At 41.9% G+C, this 16,867-nt stretch overlaps 3 protein-coding genes across 5 annotated transcripts in view; all 3 read left to right on the plus strand.

Annotated features, from left to right (window-relative positions):
* Positions 1–2,004, plus strand: part of LOC137872914 (F-actin-uncapping protein LRRC16A) — a 31,360-nt gene extending 29,356 nt beyond the window's left edge. For all 3 annotated transcript variants that reach the window (XM_068711422.1, XM_068711425.1, XM_068711423.1), the window contains exon 38: positions 233–2,004. In XM_068711422.1, coding sequence (XP_068567523.1) covers positions 233–357 — 125 coding nt within the window. In that variant the 3' untranslated portion in view covers positions 358–2,004. The remainder of the gene's footprint in view (positions 1–232) is intronic.
* Positions 2,005–2,095: 91 nt separating this feature from the next.
* Positions 2,096–10,726, plus strand: LOC137872915 (secretagogin-like). Its single transcript, XM_068711426.1, has 11 exons — positions 2,096–2,315; positions 4,071–4,141; positions 4,556–4,651; positions 4,852–4,941; positions 5,687–5,743; positions 8,357–8,434; positions 8,510–8,565; positions 8,673–8,718; positions 8,844–8,903; positions 9,975–10,043; positions 10,197–10,726. Exons 1-11 carry the CDS (start codon positions 2,246–2,248, stop codon positions 10,320–10,322), a joined length of 819 nt encoding a protein of 272 aa, XP_068567527.1. The 5' UTR covers positions 2,096–2,245; the 3' UTR covers positions 10,323–10,726.
* A 626-nt stretch (positions 10,727–11,352) lies between these two features.
* LOC137872969 (uncharacterized) lies at positions 11,353–14,442 on the plus strand. The gene is made up of 5 exons (XM_068711507.1): positions 11,353–11,438; positions 11,522–11,565; positions 11,652–11,806; positions 12,035–13,359; positions 14,331–14,442. The coding sequence occupies exons 1-5, from the start codon at positions 11,416–11,418 to the stop codon at positions 14,440–14,442; spliced, it is 1,659 nt and encodes a 552-aa protein (XP_068567608.1). The 5' UTR covers positions 11,353–11,415.
* The last annotated feature ends 2,425 nt before the right edge of the window (positions 14,443–16,867 follow it).

The raw sequence follows: 16,867 nt of genomic DNA on the forward strand, positions 1-16,867 counted from the left end.
CTGTTTACTGACTGCACTTACACAGTGAATCAAGCGTGAAATAACTATTTCTTAATATTGAATTAGTTTTCCTTCTATGGTATTTTAATTTATTTTCCCAGTCAGACGGAAAAAACATCTTTCACTGTTTTAGTTTTCCCTCATTCTCTTTGCTCATCTACATTCTCTCTCTCTCTCTCTCTCTCTCTCTCTCTCTCTCTCTCTCTCTCTCTCTCTCTCTCTCTCTCTTCAGTGAGGCCTCCGTCTCTCACAGACACAGATCTCAGTCCAGCTGAGGAGGAGATTCCTCCTCCGGCCGTTGATCTCAAGTCTGACAACAAATCAGAGGAGGAGTCCGACGACGCCCCTCCGGTCTGACACCAACCAGATGTTTACGCTTTCTGAATCCTGTCTACACCAAAGAGGTCAATCGCACACAAAACTGTGATTCATAACATTTTTACATTTCCTGGTGAGGCACATGCAAGCGGAGTATTTAGCATGTGTCATTCTGTTATCTGCGGAGTTTCCTGATTTTGGATCAGTCCCAGCTGTTCGGCTAAATGGACACCAAAAACGGCTCCATTAGCGTCTCTGTCAACAGCTCTAATAGGACCATAAAGAACTAAGCAGATGGCTTTTATCTGGTGCAGAGACAATGTGTTGCTGCTTAGATACAAAGAGGTGAGTGAGTCCAGAGCGCTGAGGAGGTCCAGACTGAAGCAGTTCGGTTTGACTGTATTTCTGTTCTGCAGGTGAACTAAAGCTGGTAACTCAGTGACTTCTACCAGCAGGTTTTCTGGACACAAGGCTCAAAAGAAGTCTTTGTTTTTTATCCTGCCATCGTTCACTCCTCATCTTGAAACACAAAAGAACTTTCCACAAATTAGAAAATGCCAAAATTAGAAGCAGCGGGAACAGATGAGCAACAAGAAAAGTGTCAAAAACCAAAGAAAGTTCACGCTCTGTGCTTTTTTACTCAAACTAATGTTGAGACTAATTAAGACATAAACATGTGAGTCAGCTTTTTGTTTTATCAAAACTGTCTCTTCATTTTTGTAGAGAATTTTTTTCATGATGCTAATGATGTTAACCCGACAACTGCAGAAGGGTTTATTCCATTTCAAGGAAACTTGAAACTTGACCATGCTTTGGAATTGGCTTGATATTTCTTTTTTAAATTGCATATATCATTGTAAACCATAAGTTTAATGTTATTAAATGTCATTGCAGCTAGTCAGGGCTAGTCTAGTTGCCTGTGAGCTTTCAACTGCTTCTCATGGTCCCATTTGTCAATGAAGATTGTGAGATGTGGCTGAAAGCTCTGGTAGATAAAATCTAGTAAGTGGGCCTTGATTTGAGATTATTTTGTCAATCTATTTCCGAAATCAAGATGCTCAATAACAAAGTTTAAGTTTCAGTTCTACAGATATGTCTTACACTTTAAAAATCTATCGTTGAGATTTTTACAGTGTAAAGTCAGATGTAACGCTGCGTTCAGGTCACGTCAGAGTCTCCGGGATTAATAATTTCTCCACATAACGACAGAGTTTTAGATCCTAGAGAGGAATTTAAAAGAGAGACTATCGACACCGCTGCTGTGTCCTCACCATAACACACGGCTTATCATGTACTGCTGCACTTACTGATGTATCGATGTAAATATGTACTAACATTCCCATGTGTTTATGGTTCTGTTTGTGAAATAAATGGGGTTTATATCAGAGTAAAATGCACAATCTCTGGGGTTTATATTGTATTATGAGCAGAAAATCAACAGCGTGCTGTTGACACTGCACAGATTCACATTTAAGAGACATGGTGGTGGTTTTCTATTTTATTGGAAAATATTTTTGTCAGAATCTAAATGTTCTTTTTTTCTTTTAAAAATTTGAAAGTAAAATTATGTGTTTTACTGTTTATATGCCATCAAATGTACAAACCTGGAAATGTGACATCCAGCTGTCAGATATTTCTGTATTTGTATGTTTTATTTGACCAATAAATGCTGTTTTACTGTCCAGACTCTCTCTCTCTCTCTCTCTGTTTCTCCTCCCTCCTTCATCCCACCCCTCCCTCTCTCTCCCTCCTTCATATACAAGCTGTTGAATCCCTCTTTAGTCGCCTGGAGGTGAAATCAGAAAACATCTTATTTCCGTGGATAGCAGATCATCTCTCTTTTGTCTTTGCATCTTTAGAAGAAGTGTTTTTTTTTGTTTTTTGTTTTGTTGTCACCAGCTGAACCTCTGGACTGGTCCTCAGCACCATGGACAGCGCCTTGGACAGCCTGAACGCTGCAGGTTTCTTACAGATCTGGCAACATTTCGATGTAGATGGTAAGAAGGGTTTTAATGGCTCGGACGTCGGTTTGTTCAGCGAACTAAACTGAGTAAATAATGTGTTTTATTGTGCCTAAAAATGCAACAAAAATAAAGCTGTGTATTGAATAACAGCACATTCATTCGGAGAGGACGTTTAACTGATGGTGTAATAATTGTGGTAAATTAGGACTTGTGTGTCATGACGGCTGTTTAAATTGGGGTTTAAACAGAACATCACAGCTGAGACAAGTCACATCATTATCCGTCTCCTCTGCAGAATACATCCAGATACTTTAAAAAATAATTAACATGTCGTAATAAATCATTTATTCATCCAAAGTTAAAGAACTGCAGGGATAAAAATCACACTTGCAATAAAGAAGTACAGCCCAACCTGAGTTTATATTGTAAATCCTAATTGAAGGGGTAATTTGCAAAGGAGGATTGTCATGTCTGTCCTTACAGGTTTATGTATGATTTTTAGCTGGCAAATTTGCAAAATAACAATAAACTGAGGAATGAATCAATCTCACCGAAAAGTCAAGTAGTACCTGTTTCAGATTATTTTTTTGTTTATTATATCACATGATCTCTGCAGAAGGAGGACTTTCAATCTCAATGACATGTGATGTGTTTCATGAGACCTTGAGAGAGAGACAATCAGGGAGCTTTTAAAGGAGCAGTGTGAAGGATTTAATGGAATATAATATGTTTTTATTAGTGTATAATCACCTGAAAATAGGAGTCATTGTGTTTTCATTCGTTTAGAAAAGGCTGTTTCTATATATATAAAGGGAGCAGGTGCTCTTCACAGAGTCCACCATGTTTCTACTGAAGCCCAGAACGGACAAACCAAACACTGACTCTAGAGAGACTTTCATGTTTGAGGCAACCTCCGGCTGCATTCTCTCTAATGTCCATCAGGGGGCGACTCCTCTGGTTGTATAGAAGTCTATGAGAAAATGACTCTACTTCTCTCTTGATTTATTCCCTCAGTAAACATTGTAAACATGAGTTTATGGTCTCAATCTCTAGTTTCAAGTCTTCTGCAATACAGCATGATGTTCATTTAGTAAATCATGGTCCATTTAGAGTCAAATAGACCATAAAGCAGAGTATGCTTTAGGGCGGGGCTTACTGTGATTGACAGTCACTCCTCAACAGTCCAAATATGGTCACTTCCTGTTCACTGGTTGTAAAAAGCCAATCTGGCGACAGCCAAATCGACAAATTCAAGGCTTCAAAACATCACTCCACAAACCAATGGGTGAAGTCACGATGACTACGTCCACTTCTTATATACAGCCTGTGGTTTTTATGTTACCTGAAGGCCACCGTAGTTCTCCGAGACACGAGGAGTGAGCAGAGGGATATTCAATTGGTTGTAGTCTGCAAACTCACCACTAGATATCACTAAATCCTTCTCACTGCTCCTTTAAAGTCAGTTTAGGCAAGTTTGTCCTTACTCGATATTATGTTTGCATAATTATGCTGTTTGGAATCAGACACACATTCATTGTTTCTAAGCAACCCAAGAAGAGAAAAGACCACAATAATCAATTCATTAACAATGAATGTTTCAATATTTATTGTTAACAGTAACAGAGATAATCAGTTAAAAACTCAACCATCCAGCTTAAGTGAAAAATATATCAGTATTTATAATAATATATATATACTTAGCTTTCACCCTCTTGATTCATACTTTGGTAAATGTTGTCTTTGAATCCACACAAACCATTTTACTGAACTCTTTTACTGTGTTTTTAGATAACGGTTACATCGAAGGAAAGGAGCTGGACGCCTTCTTTCAACTCATGCTGGAAAAATTTGGGTTGAAGGTAAAGAGATCAAATCTGATCTGCTTTTAACCTACTGGTTGATAAAATAAAATATAAAATACACACCTCAACTTTCCAGTTTCACATCTACAGCCTCGTCTGATCGGTGAAACTTAGTTTCTGTTTGGAGAAAAATCGAACGGTGTGTAGCGTTTAATTTTCAGATCTTTATCACAGTACGTTGCTTTCTGTCACAGTGCTGTATTTGATCAAGCCACCAGGAGGCACCAAAGTCAGAGTGTCAAAATATTCACATAGTGGCTTTAAAAATATATTTTTGTGTGTGTGTGTGTGTGTGTGTGTGTGTGCGCACCGTATAAATAAGTAACTTCACTGATACATTATAAAAATAGTTACAAATGAAATTCTGCATCAGTAAACTTGAAATCTCCTTAAAGTCCATGTTGTTTTCAGAAGGAGGAGATAACGGAGGACAAGATCAGAAGACTGAGAGGAAGATTCATGTCCGCTTACGACACCGCAGCTGACCGACGTCTGCAAATACAAGAGGTACAAATCTCCTCTTTTCCTCTGAGCTGTTTCTGGGATGTAGAAGAGTCTAAACTTACAGTATTTATAGATATTTTTAGCCTGTGGTCAAAGTAAGATACTGAGGTGATGTTTCAGTTGTTGATGGAGATCAATCTTCGTGCATCATGTAAAGAAGCCTCCAGCTACAATGTTTGTTTTTGATTTTTTTTTTTCTCCAGCTGGCCATCGTGATGCTGCCAGAGGAGGAGAACTTCCTGCTTCTGTTTCGCCGAGAAACGCCGCTGGACAACAGCGTGGAGTTTATGAGGGTGAGGGGTCAAAGGAATGAAGGACAGCGGAAGCTCAAAAACCCCAAACAAGATTTTAATGTAAAGCTACAGAAGACGTGACGTTTATTCACTTTACAGATCTGTCACTTACCCCTCTTTTATTAAACCCCCCAAAATAAACATTTGTATATCAGTTATTCTCTCTGTGTTACTTTAAATTCTTGAAGAAATTTAGTTTTTCCTCTCACGCCTCCACGGCGAACGAAGAATCCCAAAAAAAGGGAAAAATGGGAGCCGTGTTAAAAATAGCAAAACTACATCAGAACATCAGTTTATTTATCCTAAAACATAAAACACTTTGACATAAACTGTCTTACTTTGTTCACTGTGGAGACCAGGTAAATAATTCCAGGTGTGAGTAACTGATATACAAATTTTGTGGGTGAAATATTCCTTTAGTTTAATCATATGACGTCGATCAACTTCCAAAAACTGGTTTAATTTTCACGAAATTTGCTGTGAAAATTTGTCACCGGAGAACAATTACTAATGTTTTTTGTGACAAAACAAATATCATGAGATAACAGACAGACTGTTAAATCACTTTTGACTTGAGCACCACCTTCAGGACAAACACTACACTTTTAAGAGAAGAGAAACAAAAAAAACTGTCAGTGTATTCATGATTTACATATTGAAGGTTGTCATGAACATTGCCGTGGCCGGACTCAAATTTTATGTTATATTTATTGCATTTTCAGTAATTGGTGTCTTGTCTGTGTAGATCTGGAGGAGCTACGACACGGACAGCAGCGGCTACATCTCAGCGATTGAGCTCAAGGTAACTCTGGTGCTCAGATTGATTAGATCACAGTGGATCTTATGTTTGTGACTATTTATTTATAGACAGGACTTTAAAATACACGTGAAATAAATCAATTTAATATAAAGTTTGAAGGTAGAGGTAGATGGGTCCAGTTCAGTGATTATTTTAAAGTGATTTTGTTTCCTAAACATAACTAAGTTGTTTTCTGAGAAGACAGAAGTTTATTTTGAAAAGACCGTATCCGAGGCGTAAAAAAAAAAAAAAGGTAACGGCACATGGGTGTTCAGCCCTTACACAGAAACATTAACTTTAAGGATTTAAGATGGTCCTTAAAGACACATGAGATCAGAAGAATACAAGCAGAGGCTGTTTTACACACCTGGTTTATTCATCAACCTTTTAGAGCTACTATGAGGAACTTAATGTTGTGTTGATTCTGGCGGTCCCTGTGGACTAACGTGGCAGTGTTTCTGAGCACCAGATTCCCTTTAGAAAACCTCTCATTTTACTGCAGCAGGGTCTGACAGTCTGCCCCTTTCAGTTCTGGTTCTGGTTCTCCCGTGCCTCCCTTCCCACCAGCGGGTCCAGCAATACGTCCTGGGTCTCCAGCAGCGTGGTGTCGGTGTTGGCTCCCAGAGAGGAGAAGCTCTGCTCCTGGAGGAGGAGGAGGAGGAGGAGGAGGAGGAGGAGACGCTGCTGCTGCCAGGAGCTGAGCTCTCCTCCTTCCTCCGGAGCTCCGACTGCAGGTTCAAGGCTGCAGGTGAAGCTGGATCTAGGTCTGTCCATGGTGGACCGGTCTCTGCTGGAGGATCTTGGTCTGTCCACGGTGGACCGGTCTCTGCTGGAGGATCTGGGTCTGTCCACGGTGGACCGGTCTCTGCTGGAGGCCCCGCTGGTGTCTGAGCTGAAGGAGTTTCTGGTGAACCTACATGATTTCATCTGGTTTCACCAGAATCTGACCCAGTGGCACCAATGACGAGCATTAAGAATAACTATTTAGAAATAGACCATCTTCTCTCTGATGGTCTTGTTTACTGATGGAGGTCATGTAGAGGATCAGGACTAAACTGAGACTGTTCAGAAGCAGTTAAGAGAACCCGTCTTTTATTTATTTAGTATAATTATTTATTTAGTTTTAGGCTCCCCTGAAACCTAGGTTATTTAATAAAACTAATAGACTTCTAGATTTTGAATCTCAGGTGTCTATCATCACCAAAGCTTAAAAGTCATTTGACTATTAAACCTAATAGAAATTTTAGATTCCGAGAATCGCAGGTCTCTATCAGAACCTAAGTTTACCTAATTCCGTGACTAGTAAAGCAGAATAGAGTTTAAGATTCCTTGAATCTTCAGGTCTCTTATCAGCACCTAGTTTAATTAGTCCTTCAACTAGGATTCCGCAAATCCAAAGAAGTAACTTCTTCTTTAATCACCAAGGTTTTTAAGATGTTTTACCTGATATGATTCTTTACTGGCTCGGTTCACAAAAGGATCTCGTCACTCCGTCTCCTCTACAGCAGAATCCTGGCCTCCAAAATGCCAAGTACAACTCGTGTCAGAATAGGGCGGAGGTCTTTGTCAGGAGTCTTGAACTCCCCCGTGCACGGTTTCAGGATCACAAGCTGGAGATAAGAAGGGGATCTTGAGATCCGGCTCGAAGGACCAAGTTATGTTAGAAAAATTCACTCGAGGCCGATGTAAAAATCATTATCACAGGACATTTATTCTTGCAAGAAGGAGTTAGGGTTGCACACATACAAGACGACGTGTCAAGACTGCTCAGAGTTTCAACTCCAAGCCACTGGGTTATATAATTGTAAACATACACACACACAAGGCACAGGACGGTCTATGACAGGTTCCTGTCACATGAGATATCAAATGGGCTTTACATCATACAGGGGAGAGAAGCACATGGTATCTGGTTCTTCGTTTAACACTCTGTTCTCGCACAAAGGTCACCCTTGGTAACAGAGGAAGCCATGGTTATAACTTAGCTCGGAGTAAGTGCTGTCGTCTCTTACAGGTTTACGATCACTATCAATTAGAACAGGAGCTGAATTCCCTCAGACCTTTTGACCCCTAAACATGCGAGCAGTTGTTTTCGCTAGGTGTCAAAGGAAGTTCACCCAGCCAGGTCACATATGGTCACATAAGGCTTCATGAGCAGACAACATCTTCGATGTCAAATAGGAGAAACATAATTAGTCTTAGATTTCCTCCAACGTCCTCACAGTAACTTCAATTTTGCTTATTGAAGCTGTTTTGACAAAGAACAAGTAAAATCATGTTTGTACGCTTACCTCTCGTCTCTAGAGGCAGTGAGCTTGAAGACGTTCAAATCAGTCAGTAAATAATATATCTTTTTTAAAAACACAATTGACCATGACATGTCATCAAGGTAACGTGATATGTTGTTGCCTTCTCATTTCGTATCTATACTATTTCAAGCCAGTTCAGTCAGTTAAGTCCCTGAGGGTTCAGGTCTTCAGGAACTTCGGGGGGATGTTGGGCAGCCTATAGTCCTGAACATCTGAGCTTGTGGCTCTCACCTGATTGGCTAAAACCTCTGCGTGGTCCTAGTGCCCCCCCAGCTGTTACATCTTTTTTTGCTTTTTGTCCCTTCAGGGATTCCTGCAGGACCTCTTCCTTCAACACAGGAAGTCCATCACCCCTGAACAACTGGAGCAGTACACTGATTCCATGGTAACCAGATGTTCGTGCTGCTGACTTCTTCTTGTCATCAACAGAATCATTTTAATTTTTTTTCCCCTCCTGTAGATGAAGATGTTTGACAAGAATAGGGACGGCAGACTGGACTTAAGCGACATGGCCAGGTACTGATGATCTCTCCATCAGATGTAATTTGAATCATTCATCTCTCAAATCTGCCACTTGACTCTTAAAATTAGAATAATTCTGTCTTGTTTCTTGTTTTCTGAAGAATCTTGGCCCTGAAAGAAAACTTCCTGCTGAAGTTTAAGATGGACGTAAGTTTGAAGACTTTATTGAGACGTTTTTTAATCATACTTTTACTTGAATTAATAGATGATCCTAAATATTTAATACTAAATTCTCATGGTTCCATTACTCTCCTTGTTGTATTTGGTGTCAGGCTTGCAGTCAGGAGGACAGGAAGAGAGACTTTGAGAAGATATTTGCTCACTATGACGTTGTAAGTTTGAATTTAGATTTTAGTTTGATGTCTTTCTGACCATATAAATGTACTGTAAAATAACGCTTGAATATTAGCTTTATGAATATTTGTTCATGTTGAATGCTGAATTTAAAATACTTCAGTTGATTACTTAAATTACGACAATTATTTTTTGTGCTACAAGTTTCTAAAATTGTATGTTCAAATATGCAAATGAGGCATTGTCATATTAAATATGTGCTAATTTACATACATTCCCTGAACATAAATGTGAATGTTGGATAAAGTCAGGTTCAAAAGCCTTGTTTCATGTTGTTGACATATTAGAGTCAAAGGTTTTTACAGAGGCGATTTATATATCTTTGTATCACTTCATAAATCATAAATTACTGTCAACAGACATAAAACATCCATTTTCTCCATGATTTTAGTGATAAAATGTAGTATAAATGAGGCTCTGAATGCTATGTGAACAAACCCCTCTGTACAAACCTTCAGAATATAGAGAGGAATGAAAGTGTAACGTTTGGTGTGTGTAAGAGCTACTGAAGTGGAGATTTCTGGATCAGAGTCTGAGAAAAAACGTCCTTTAAAGAGATGTTTAGTTAAATTATAGACATTTTGAAGACACTACATAGGGTAACAAAATTAACTAATAGATATCACCATGAAACTTCACCAGTTCATTACTGAAGTTAAGACAAATCATTTTTGTATTACAAGTTTTCTAAAATGTTATGTTTAAATATGCAAATGAGGCATTATCTAATGGTAACTTTTGCTGAATTTAGGAGAAATCTACAGATCAAATATACAAAGTAGTAGAATAAAAACACCTAAACGTGTATTTTGAATGTTTTCTTTGCTAGTCTAAAAATAGACCAAAATCTCTAAATTGATCTCTGCATGAAGCAATGTTTTGGCCTGTAGTGTCGCCAAAACTTAATTTGTTTAGGAAACAGAGAAGTTTATGTATAGTTTTCCTTTTCACCACCCCTGATAATTATAGATTATTCACTGTGTGTGTGTGTGTGTGTGTGTGTGTGTGTGTGTGTGTGTGTGTGTGTGTGTGTGTGTGTGTGTGTGTAGAGTAAGACTGGTGCGTTGGAGGGCCCTGAAGTGGATGGATTTGTAAAGGACATGATGGAGCTGGTGAAGGTGAAAAAGGTCTTATCCGTCACAATATCACTGCTATTACATACTTTACTTTTTGTATATACAAAACAATTAGATAACAATTAGATAACAATTAGATATCAGTCATTGTAATTTTACTCACCTTTGACCTCTCTGTTGAACCCTGTCCTCCAGCCCAGCATCAGCAGCATAGACCTGGACAAGTTCAGGAAAACTCTGATGGGTCACTGCGACATCAACGGAGACGGAAAGATCCAGAAGAACGAGCTGGCTCTCTGCCTCGGCCTCAAACTCAAATAAAAGACCCTCGCAGCATTCAAGTTCTTTATTTCCTCCATCACTGCTCACTTCATACCTCCTTTTTCTCTTTTTGAATTTTAATGTGCATCTTTTACTTTTTCCATTCCTTCTCCAATCCTAATCCTAATTTCTGGAGGTGTATCTCCTCCCTTACTGATTCTGTTTGGTGTTTAAAAGCCAATGTATGTACATATTTAATGCTCAATAAAAACACAGTACATGTCCATCATTTATATATTTTCAACATAAGGTCAACATAATGTGCATTATATGTGGAGTAATGCCACCATGTTTTAAATATGTATTCCAAAAACAGCTAGTTGCTGTTTTCATGATTGCATGACTTGCTTCTTTATAATGTATTAATATATGAAAAGGTGTTTGCATGGCATTATTGTGAAACCAGTGTGAATGATTGTTAATAAAAAAGTATTAAATCTTTGTCGGATACGTTTTTATTCTCTGAAACGATAACAAAAACTGCATTATTAAATTACTGCACAAAGTTGTATTATATGCTTTGGAAAATCAACAGAAGTTATGTGAAATATTTTCAATGGGCTTTCACATGCAAAACCATGTTTTAAACCACTTGCATATTTGTTTTTAGTAAACGTCCAGTGTCACCTGTCAACGTCAGTGAGAAAGCATTAAATGTCATGCAGTACTTGCTGCAGCTGTGTCTAAATGACATACTAATATGAGTATATAATGTACAGCAAGAACCCTAAACACATCACGCAACACAGGGGCATCAGGTTAATTTTAATACAGTAGTACTTTATACTATCTGTATGAGGAGCGGCCTGGGTTTGTAATTTGTGTGAATTTACCTTTAGAGCATATCTACAAACTGAACTGAACAAATGTGTGGAATTAACTGAATTGCAAACACCTGCCCAGGTTGTGAGAGTGAACGTCCCAGCCCGATTCCAATTACTTCATCAGAGTGAGACGTGATTGGTCGGCACCAACACTTGAAAAGGGCCACTGTCTGCGCAGCTGTCAGAAAGCTGAAACAGTAGAGTCTGTTGGTTTTCCTGCCAGAAGCAACACATATTGCAGGCAGTATAATTGAGTTTGAAAACCTGAAATGTTTTGGGGATTTTGCGTGAGGTATGATTGCTCTTCTTTGTTTCAGAAAGCTGTTTAATTCTTTTATCATTTTTTGATTTGTTCACTTTATCATCTTTTTTCAGAGTGCTTGTGCTCTCAATGTTGGCTTTTGGGCAGCATGCAAATGGTAAGAATTCATGCTATAAGAGCTGCAGTTTCAATTTTGCAATTTCTTCACAGAACTGACCTTCTGAAATGTTTTTGTTTTTCTAGCACTCAGCTACAGAAGCGGAGGCTCCAGTGGCATTACACCTCACTTTGATTATCCAGGAAACCATAAACCTGCCTTTACATCCACTTATGAGAGGTCTGCACAGCCTGGAGGGTTTCTGGGTAGTTCTGGACCCAGTCAGAGTGAAAGTGGGCAGGTAGATGATTACAGTCCAGAGGGAAGTGTTTCTAGTTACGTCCCTGGCACACGGATCATTCGGAAACCCAAACAAAAGTCCCAGCAGCCACCTCCAGCTAACCACAATGCAAATGGTGTCTTCCAGACCAAAGTTGCAATGTGGGATTTTGCCTTACCAAAGAATGGAAAAAGATTTGAGTCAGGTATTGCTTCAAGTAGTGGAATTATTATGCAATCTGGTCCTCAGCCGCCGTCCAAGCCCCAGCAGACGGGTTACCAGTTGCTGTCCAAGCCCCAGCAGACTGGTTACCAGTCGCCGTCCAAGCCCCAGCGGACGGGTTACCAGTTGCCGTCCAAGCCCCAGCGGACGGGTTACCAGTTGCCGTCCAAGCCCCAGCGGACTGGTTACCAGTTGCCGTCCAAGCCCCAGCGGACTGGTTACCAGTTGCCGTCCAAGCCCCAGCGGACTGGTTACCAGTTGCCGTCCAAACCCCAGCTGACGGGTTACCAGTCGCCCCAGCTGACGGGTTACCAGTCGCCCTCCAAGCCCCAGCTGACGGGTTACCAGTCGCCCTCCAAGCCCCAGCTGACGGGTTACCAGTCGCCCTCCAAGCCCCAGCTGACGGGTTACCAGTCGCCCTCCAAGCCCCAGCTGACGGGTTACCAGTCGCCCTCCAAGCCCCAGCTGACGGGTTACCAGTCGCCCTCCAAGCCCCAGCTGACGGGTTACCAGTCGCCCTCCAAGCCCCAGCTGATGGGTTACCAGTCGCCCCAGCTGACGGGTTACCAGTCACCCTCGAAGCCCCAGCAGACGGGTTACCAGTCGCCCTCGAAGCCCCAGCAGACGGGTTACCAGTTGCCCTCGAAGCCCCAGCAGACGGGTTACCAGTCGCCCTCGAAGCCCCAGCAGACGGGTTACCAGTCGCCCTCGAAGCCCCAGCTGACGGGTTACCAGTCGCCCTCGAAGCCCCAGCTGACGGGTTACCAGTCGCCCTCCAAGCCCCAGCTGACGGGTTACCAGTCGCCCTCGAAGCCCCAGCTGACGGGTTACCAGTCGCCCTCGAAGCCCCAGCTGACGGGTTACCAGTCGCCCTCGAAGCCCCAGCTGACGGGTTACCAGTCGCCCTCGAAGCCCCAGCTGACGGGTTACCAGTCGCCCTCGAAGCCCCAGCTGACGGGTTACCAGTCGCCCTCGAAGCCCCAGCTGACGGGTTACCAGTCGCCCTCGAAGCCCCAGCTGACGGGTTACCAGTCGCCCTCGAAGCCCCAGCTGACGGGTTACCAGTCGCCCTCGAAGCCCCAGCTGACGGGTTACCAGTCGCCCTCGAAGCCCCAGCTGACGGGTTACCAGTCGCCCTCGAAGCCCCAGCTGACGGGTTACCAGTCGCCCTCGAAGCCCCAGCTGACGGGTTACCAGTCGCCCTCGAAGCCCCAGCTGACGCGTTACCAGTCGCCCTCCAAGCCCCAGCTGACGGGTTACCAGTCGCCCTCCAAGCCCCAGCTGACCAATTACCAGCAGCCACCTCAAGCTAACCCCAATGCAAATGGTGTCCTCCAGACCAAAGCTGGCATGTGGGATTTTGTCTTGCCCAAGAATGGAATCAGATGATCGTTCAAGTAGTGGAATTATTATGCAATCTGGTCCTCAGTCCCCATCCAAGCCTCACCAGGAGGTATTTCAAAGCAAAGGTGGAATTTTCCTTTTCTTCAAGGTTTTTCTGGTCCTAATGTGCAGCCTGCTGACTCAAATGTTGGTCAAAGAAGTTTAAGACAAATTTCCATGGCATTCCCGGACCATCCTAGGTGGCAGTATCCACTGGTGCTTGTTTAAAATGGACACCAGTTACCTTGAGTATCTTCACTGTAAGTTTGTCTAACTTTACATGTTCTTGACCAGATTAAATATTCAATCCTACAAATTTTGTTTTACATGGTGAAGAAAATATCTTTCTTGAGATGAATGCATTGCAAACTTGTTAAATTGTATTTCTGTTCTCATGTTCTTGACCGCAGTCTGTCCTGGCACCAACGTTTGTGAAATTCAATAAAGTACATGGAACAGCACTGTCTATGAATGTCATTGCAATTTTCTAAATTACCCTTGTGTGACAATGCTCCGTAGTAGCTTGATAGAATAGTACTAGAACGTCTTTAGTTGGATCAGATATTATGTATTTAAAAAAAAAATTCTAGGTCTTTGAAGTGGTAGATTAGTTGATGTTTACATACTGGTTTATTAATGCTTCTTTTAGAACATGAATGTTCCTGACATTTGGTCAGGAAACTGAAACTTGGCCAGTTTTGTTTTTCATCACCCCTGATCATGAGTTATTCACTGTGTAGCGTAAGACTAGTGCATTGGAGGGCCCTGAAACGGATGGATTAGTAAAGGACATGATGGGAGCTGGTGAAAACTGTCTTATAACTGCTATTGCATACTTTACCTTTTTTATATACAGAGCAGATGTAACATTTAAAAATTGGATATCAGTCATTCAAATTGTACATCACCTCTGACCTCACTGTTGAACCTTGTCCTCTAGCATCAGCAGTACAGACCTGGACAAGTTCAGGAAAACCCCGATGGGTCACTGCGACATCAACGGAGACGGAAAGATCCAGACAAAAGAGCTGGCTCACTGCCTTTGCTTCTAATTAAAATAACAGACCCTCGCAGCATTCAAGTTACTTTTCTTTATTTCCATTACTACTCACTTCATACAGTCTTTTCTTTCTCTTTAACTTTAATATGCATCTTTTACTTTTTTCCATTCCTTCTCCCATCCTAATTTCTGGAGGTGCATCTCCTCCCTTACTTGTTCAGTTTGTTTAAAAGCGAATGTATTTACATATTTCATGCTCAGTAAAAGCACAGTACATGTCCATAATTTAATATATTTTTCTGTATAAAAATTCAACGTGCATTATGTGGATTAACGCCACCATGATTTAAATATGACTTCCAGAAATGGCTATTTAAAGTTTTCATGATTGAATGACTTACTTCTTTATAATGGGTTAATGAGTATAAGTGGTTGCATGGCATTATTGTGAAACCAGTTACATGAACGATTGTTATTAAAAAAAAACTACATCTTTGTCGGCTACCTTTTTCCTCAGACAAGAAACTGCATTAATCAACTGCATGTAGCTTTTCATAGTGTCCTCAAATCAATGGCAGCCTGCGGAGGAGATAAGTCTAAAGTTTGATATGCTTTGGAAAATCTGAAGTTATGTGAAATATGCTATTTTCAATAAGCTTTAACAAGCAAAACCATGTTTTTAACCACTTTGTTTTAAAGGCCACACCACTTGAACTATTCCAACTCCCCTCTAAGAGTGGTTTGCTCTTCCTGGCCATGTGGTATGTTTGTTCTCAGTATCGGTGACTTGCGGTGATGTTTGTGGCTGGTGAGGCTCACCTGCCTCCCCTGACCGCATGTCCCTGGTCAGTGTAGGTCATGAGGGCCATAAGAGATTTGTCTGAGTTCAAGTTGTAAGGCCAATTAGTCCTTAGTGAGTATGTTGGAGCAACTGGGAAGGAAAGGCAGAGTCAAATTAGAATGTGGCTCACATGTATCCCGCCTGTTATGAAAGCTCCCCCATGACCTGCGCTCCAGTTTCCGTCGCTTCATTCATCCCCTCAAGGTGCCCATACCAACTCTCCTTGACCTGGCTGACTGGCTAGAGTATGAGCTCCAAGTGCAAGAAGGCAACACCAGGTTCAGCAGCAGCTCAAGGAGGGAGAAGGAAACCTCCAATCCTACAGTGGGGCCACCGCATCTCAGAAGGTGGCAGTATCACGCTCATCAGAGCGACAATAGTAAACATTCACTTAATTGTGTCAATCTTCAGACTCTCAACACCACCCAGAAGCAGACTTGGATTAAGGAAAACAACCACTGCTGGCGCTGTGTCCGAGGCCATCGAAATGTGGAATATAACCTAAAGATACGTTGCAAGACCTGTGGCAACAGACACCTCTTTGCACAACACATCGAGCGGGCTACTGATGGCAGGGAGCAGGCACAAGGAAAGTCAGAGCGCCGTAAAGCCCCCTTTAACAGTCTCACAGAAGATGTTCTAGACATCGATCGGCCGCTAGAGGGGTGGAAGGTTCTCCTCAAAGTCAGTCAGAGTGGTGCTGAGAAATGGAGATGGATCCATGGTCGCCTATGCAATCCTGGATGGTGGTTTGGAACATGCTATCCTCCTCCACCTAGCAGCCCAGCAGACCAGCAAGAAACGTCTAGCTGAACACACACATCCATTGGAAGCCTTACAGAAGAAGTATTGACACCTGAGGGATCTACCCCTGCCGCCATTGCACTTGGTTCGCCCAGTTCTACTTATTGGTTCTGATCATCCCCATTTGATCACGCCAGTAGAGCCAGTACGCCTGGAGCTGTGAAGACCCGCCTTGGGTGGTCTCTCCAAGGCCCAGCACAGGCACTAAGGCCTTGTCTGTCACAGCAGCAGTGTCTGTTCATGTCCATTTTATCATAACCAGCAGACATCTACAGCCAAGCTGAAAAGCTTTGGCAAATGGATGTTCCGCACCACAAGCTCCCCCTGCTGTGCCAAGTTTGCTCTCCAGAAACATACCATCGATTACAGCTGCGAGGGAGAGGACATCAGAGAGGCAGTACTGAGGTCATTTTATGTTGCCAAATGCTGAAGGAGTCTGACATCAGAGGACGAGGCCTAAGCCCTCGTAGATAAACTGCAGGACACACTGGCAAGTGGGAGCTATGAACTGAGACAGTGGGCGAGCAACAAGCCTCCTGTTATCTTTCTCCTCCCACCTGAGCTCAGATCAGATGGTGCCAAGTTGTGGATAACTCCAGGTCGGACAAATGCCTAACTACACATAGATTTCTGGCTTGGTTTGTGGTTTTTAACATCAGTGATTGAAGCCGAGCTCTGACTTTCAATCATTCGTCCTTGGTACCAAAAACAATTACTTCTTTTTTTAATTGAAGGACATTCTGGCACATTTGTTGATTTGTTCAATGCATTTACCCAGCCCTTGTATGGGATTATAGTCTGCTGGTGATATAGTTATGTAAATTTGTGTGTC

The sequence above is a fragment of the Cebidichthys violaceus genome, unplaced genomic scaffold (assembly GCF_023349555.1).
Source record: "Cebidichthys violaceus isolate CVI_PGR_0920_01 unplaced genomic scaffold, fCebVio1.0.p SCAF_16, whole genome shotgun sequence".
In the NCBI taxonomy this organism is placed as follows: Eukaryota; Metazoa; Chordata; class Actinopteri; order Perciformes; family Stichaeidae; genus Cebidichthys; species Cebidichthys violaceus.

Excerpts from the sequence above, each read along its gene's own strand:
- LOC137872915 (XM_068711426.1), top strand. The coding sequence starts at position 2,246 with ATGGACAGCGCCTTGGACAGCCTGAACGCTGCAGGTTTCTTACAGATC. Across the intron at positions 2,316-4,070 it reads GCAACATTTCGATGTAGATG|ATAACGGTTACATCGAAGGA; the intron begins GTAAGAAGGGTT and ends CTGTGTTTTTAG. Across the intron at positions 4,652-4,851 it reads GACGTCTGCAAATACAAGAG|CTGGCCATCGTGATGCTGCC; the intron begins GTACAAATCTCC and ends TTTTTTCTCCAG.
- LOC137872969 (XM_068711507.1), top strand. The coding sequence starts at position 11,416 with ATGTTTTGGGGATTTTGCGTGAG. Across the intron at positions 11,439-11,521 it reads TTTTGGGGATTTTGCGTGAG|AGTGCTTGTGCTCTCAATGT; the intron begins GTATGATTGCTC and ends ATCTTTTTTCAG. Across the intron at positions 11,566-11,651 it reads TTTTGGGCAGCATGCAAATG|CACTCAGCTACAGAAGCGGA; the intron begins GTAAGAATTCAT and ends TTGTTTTTCTAG.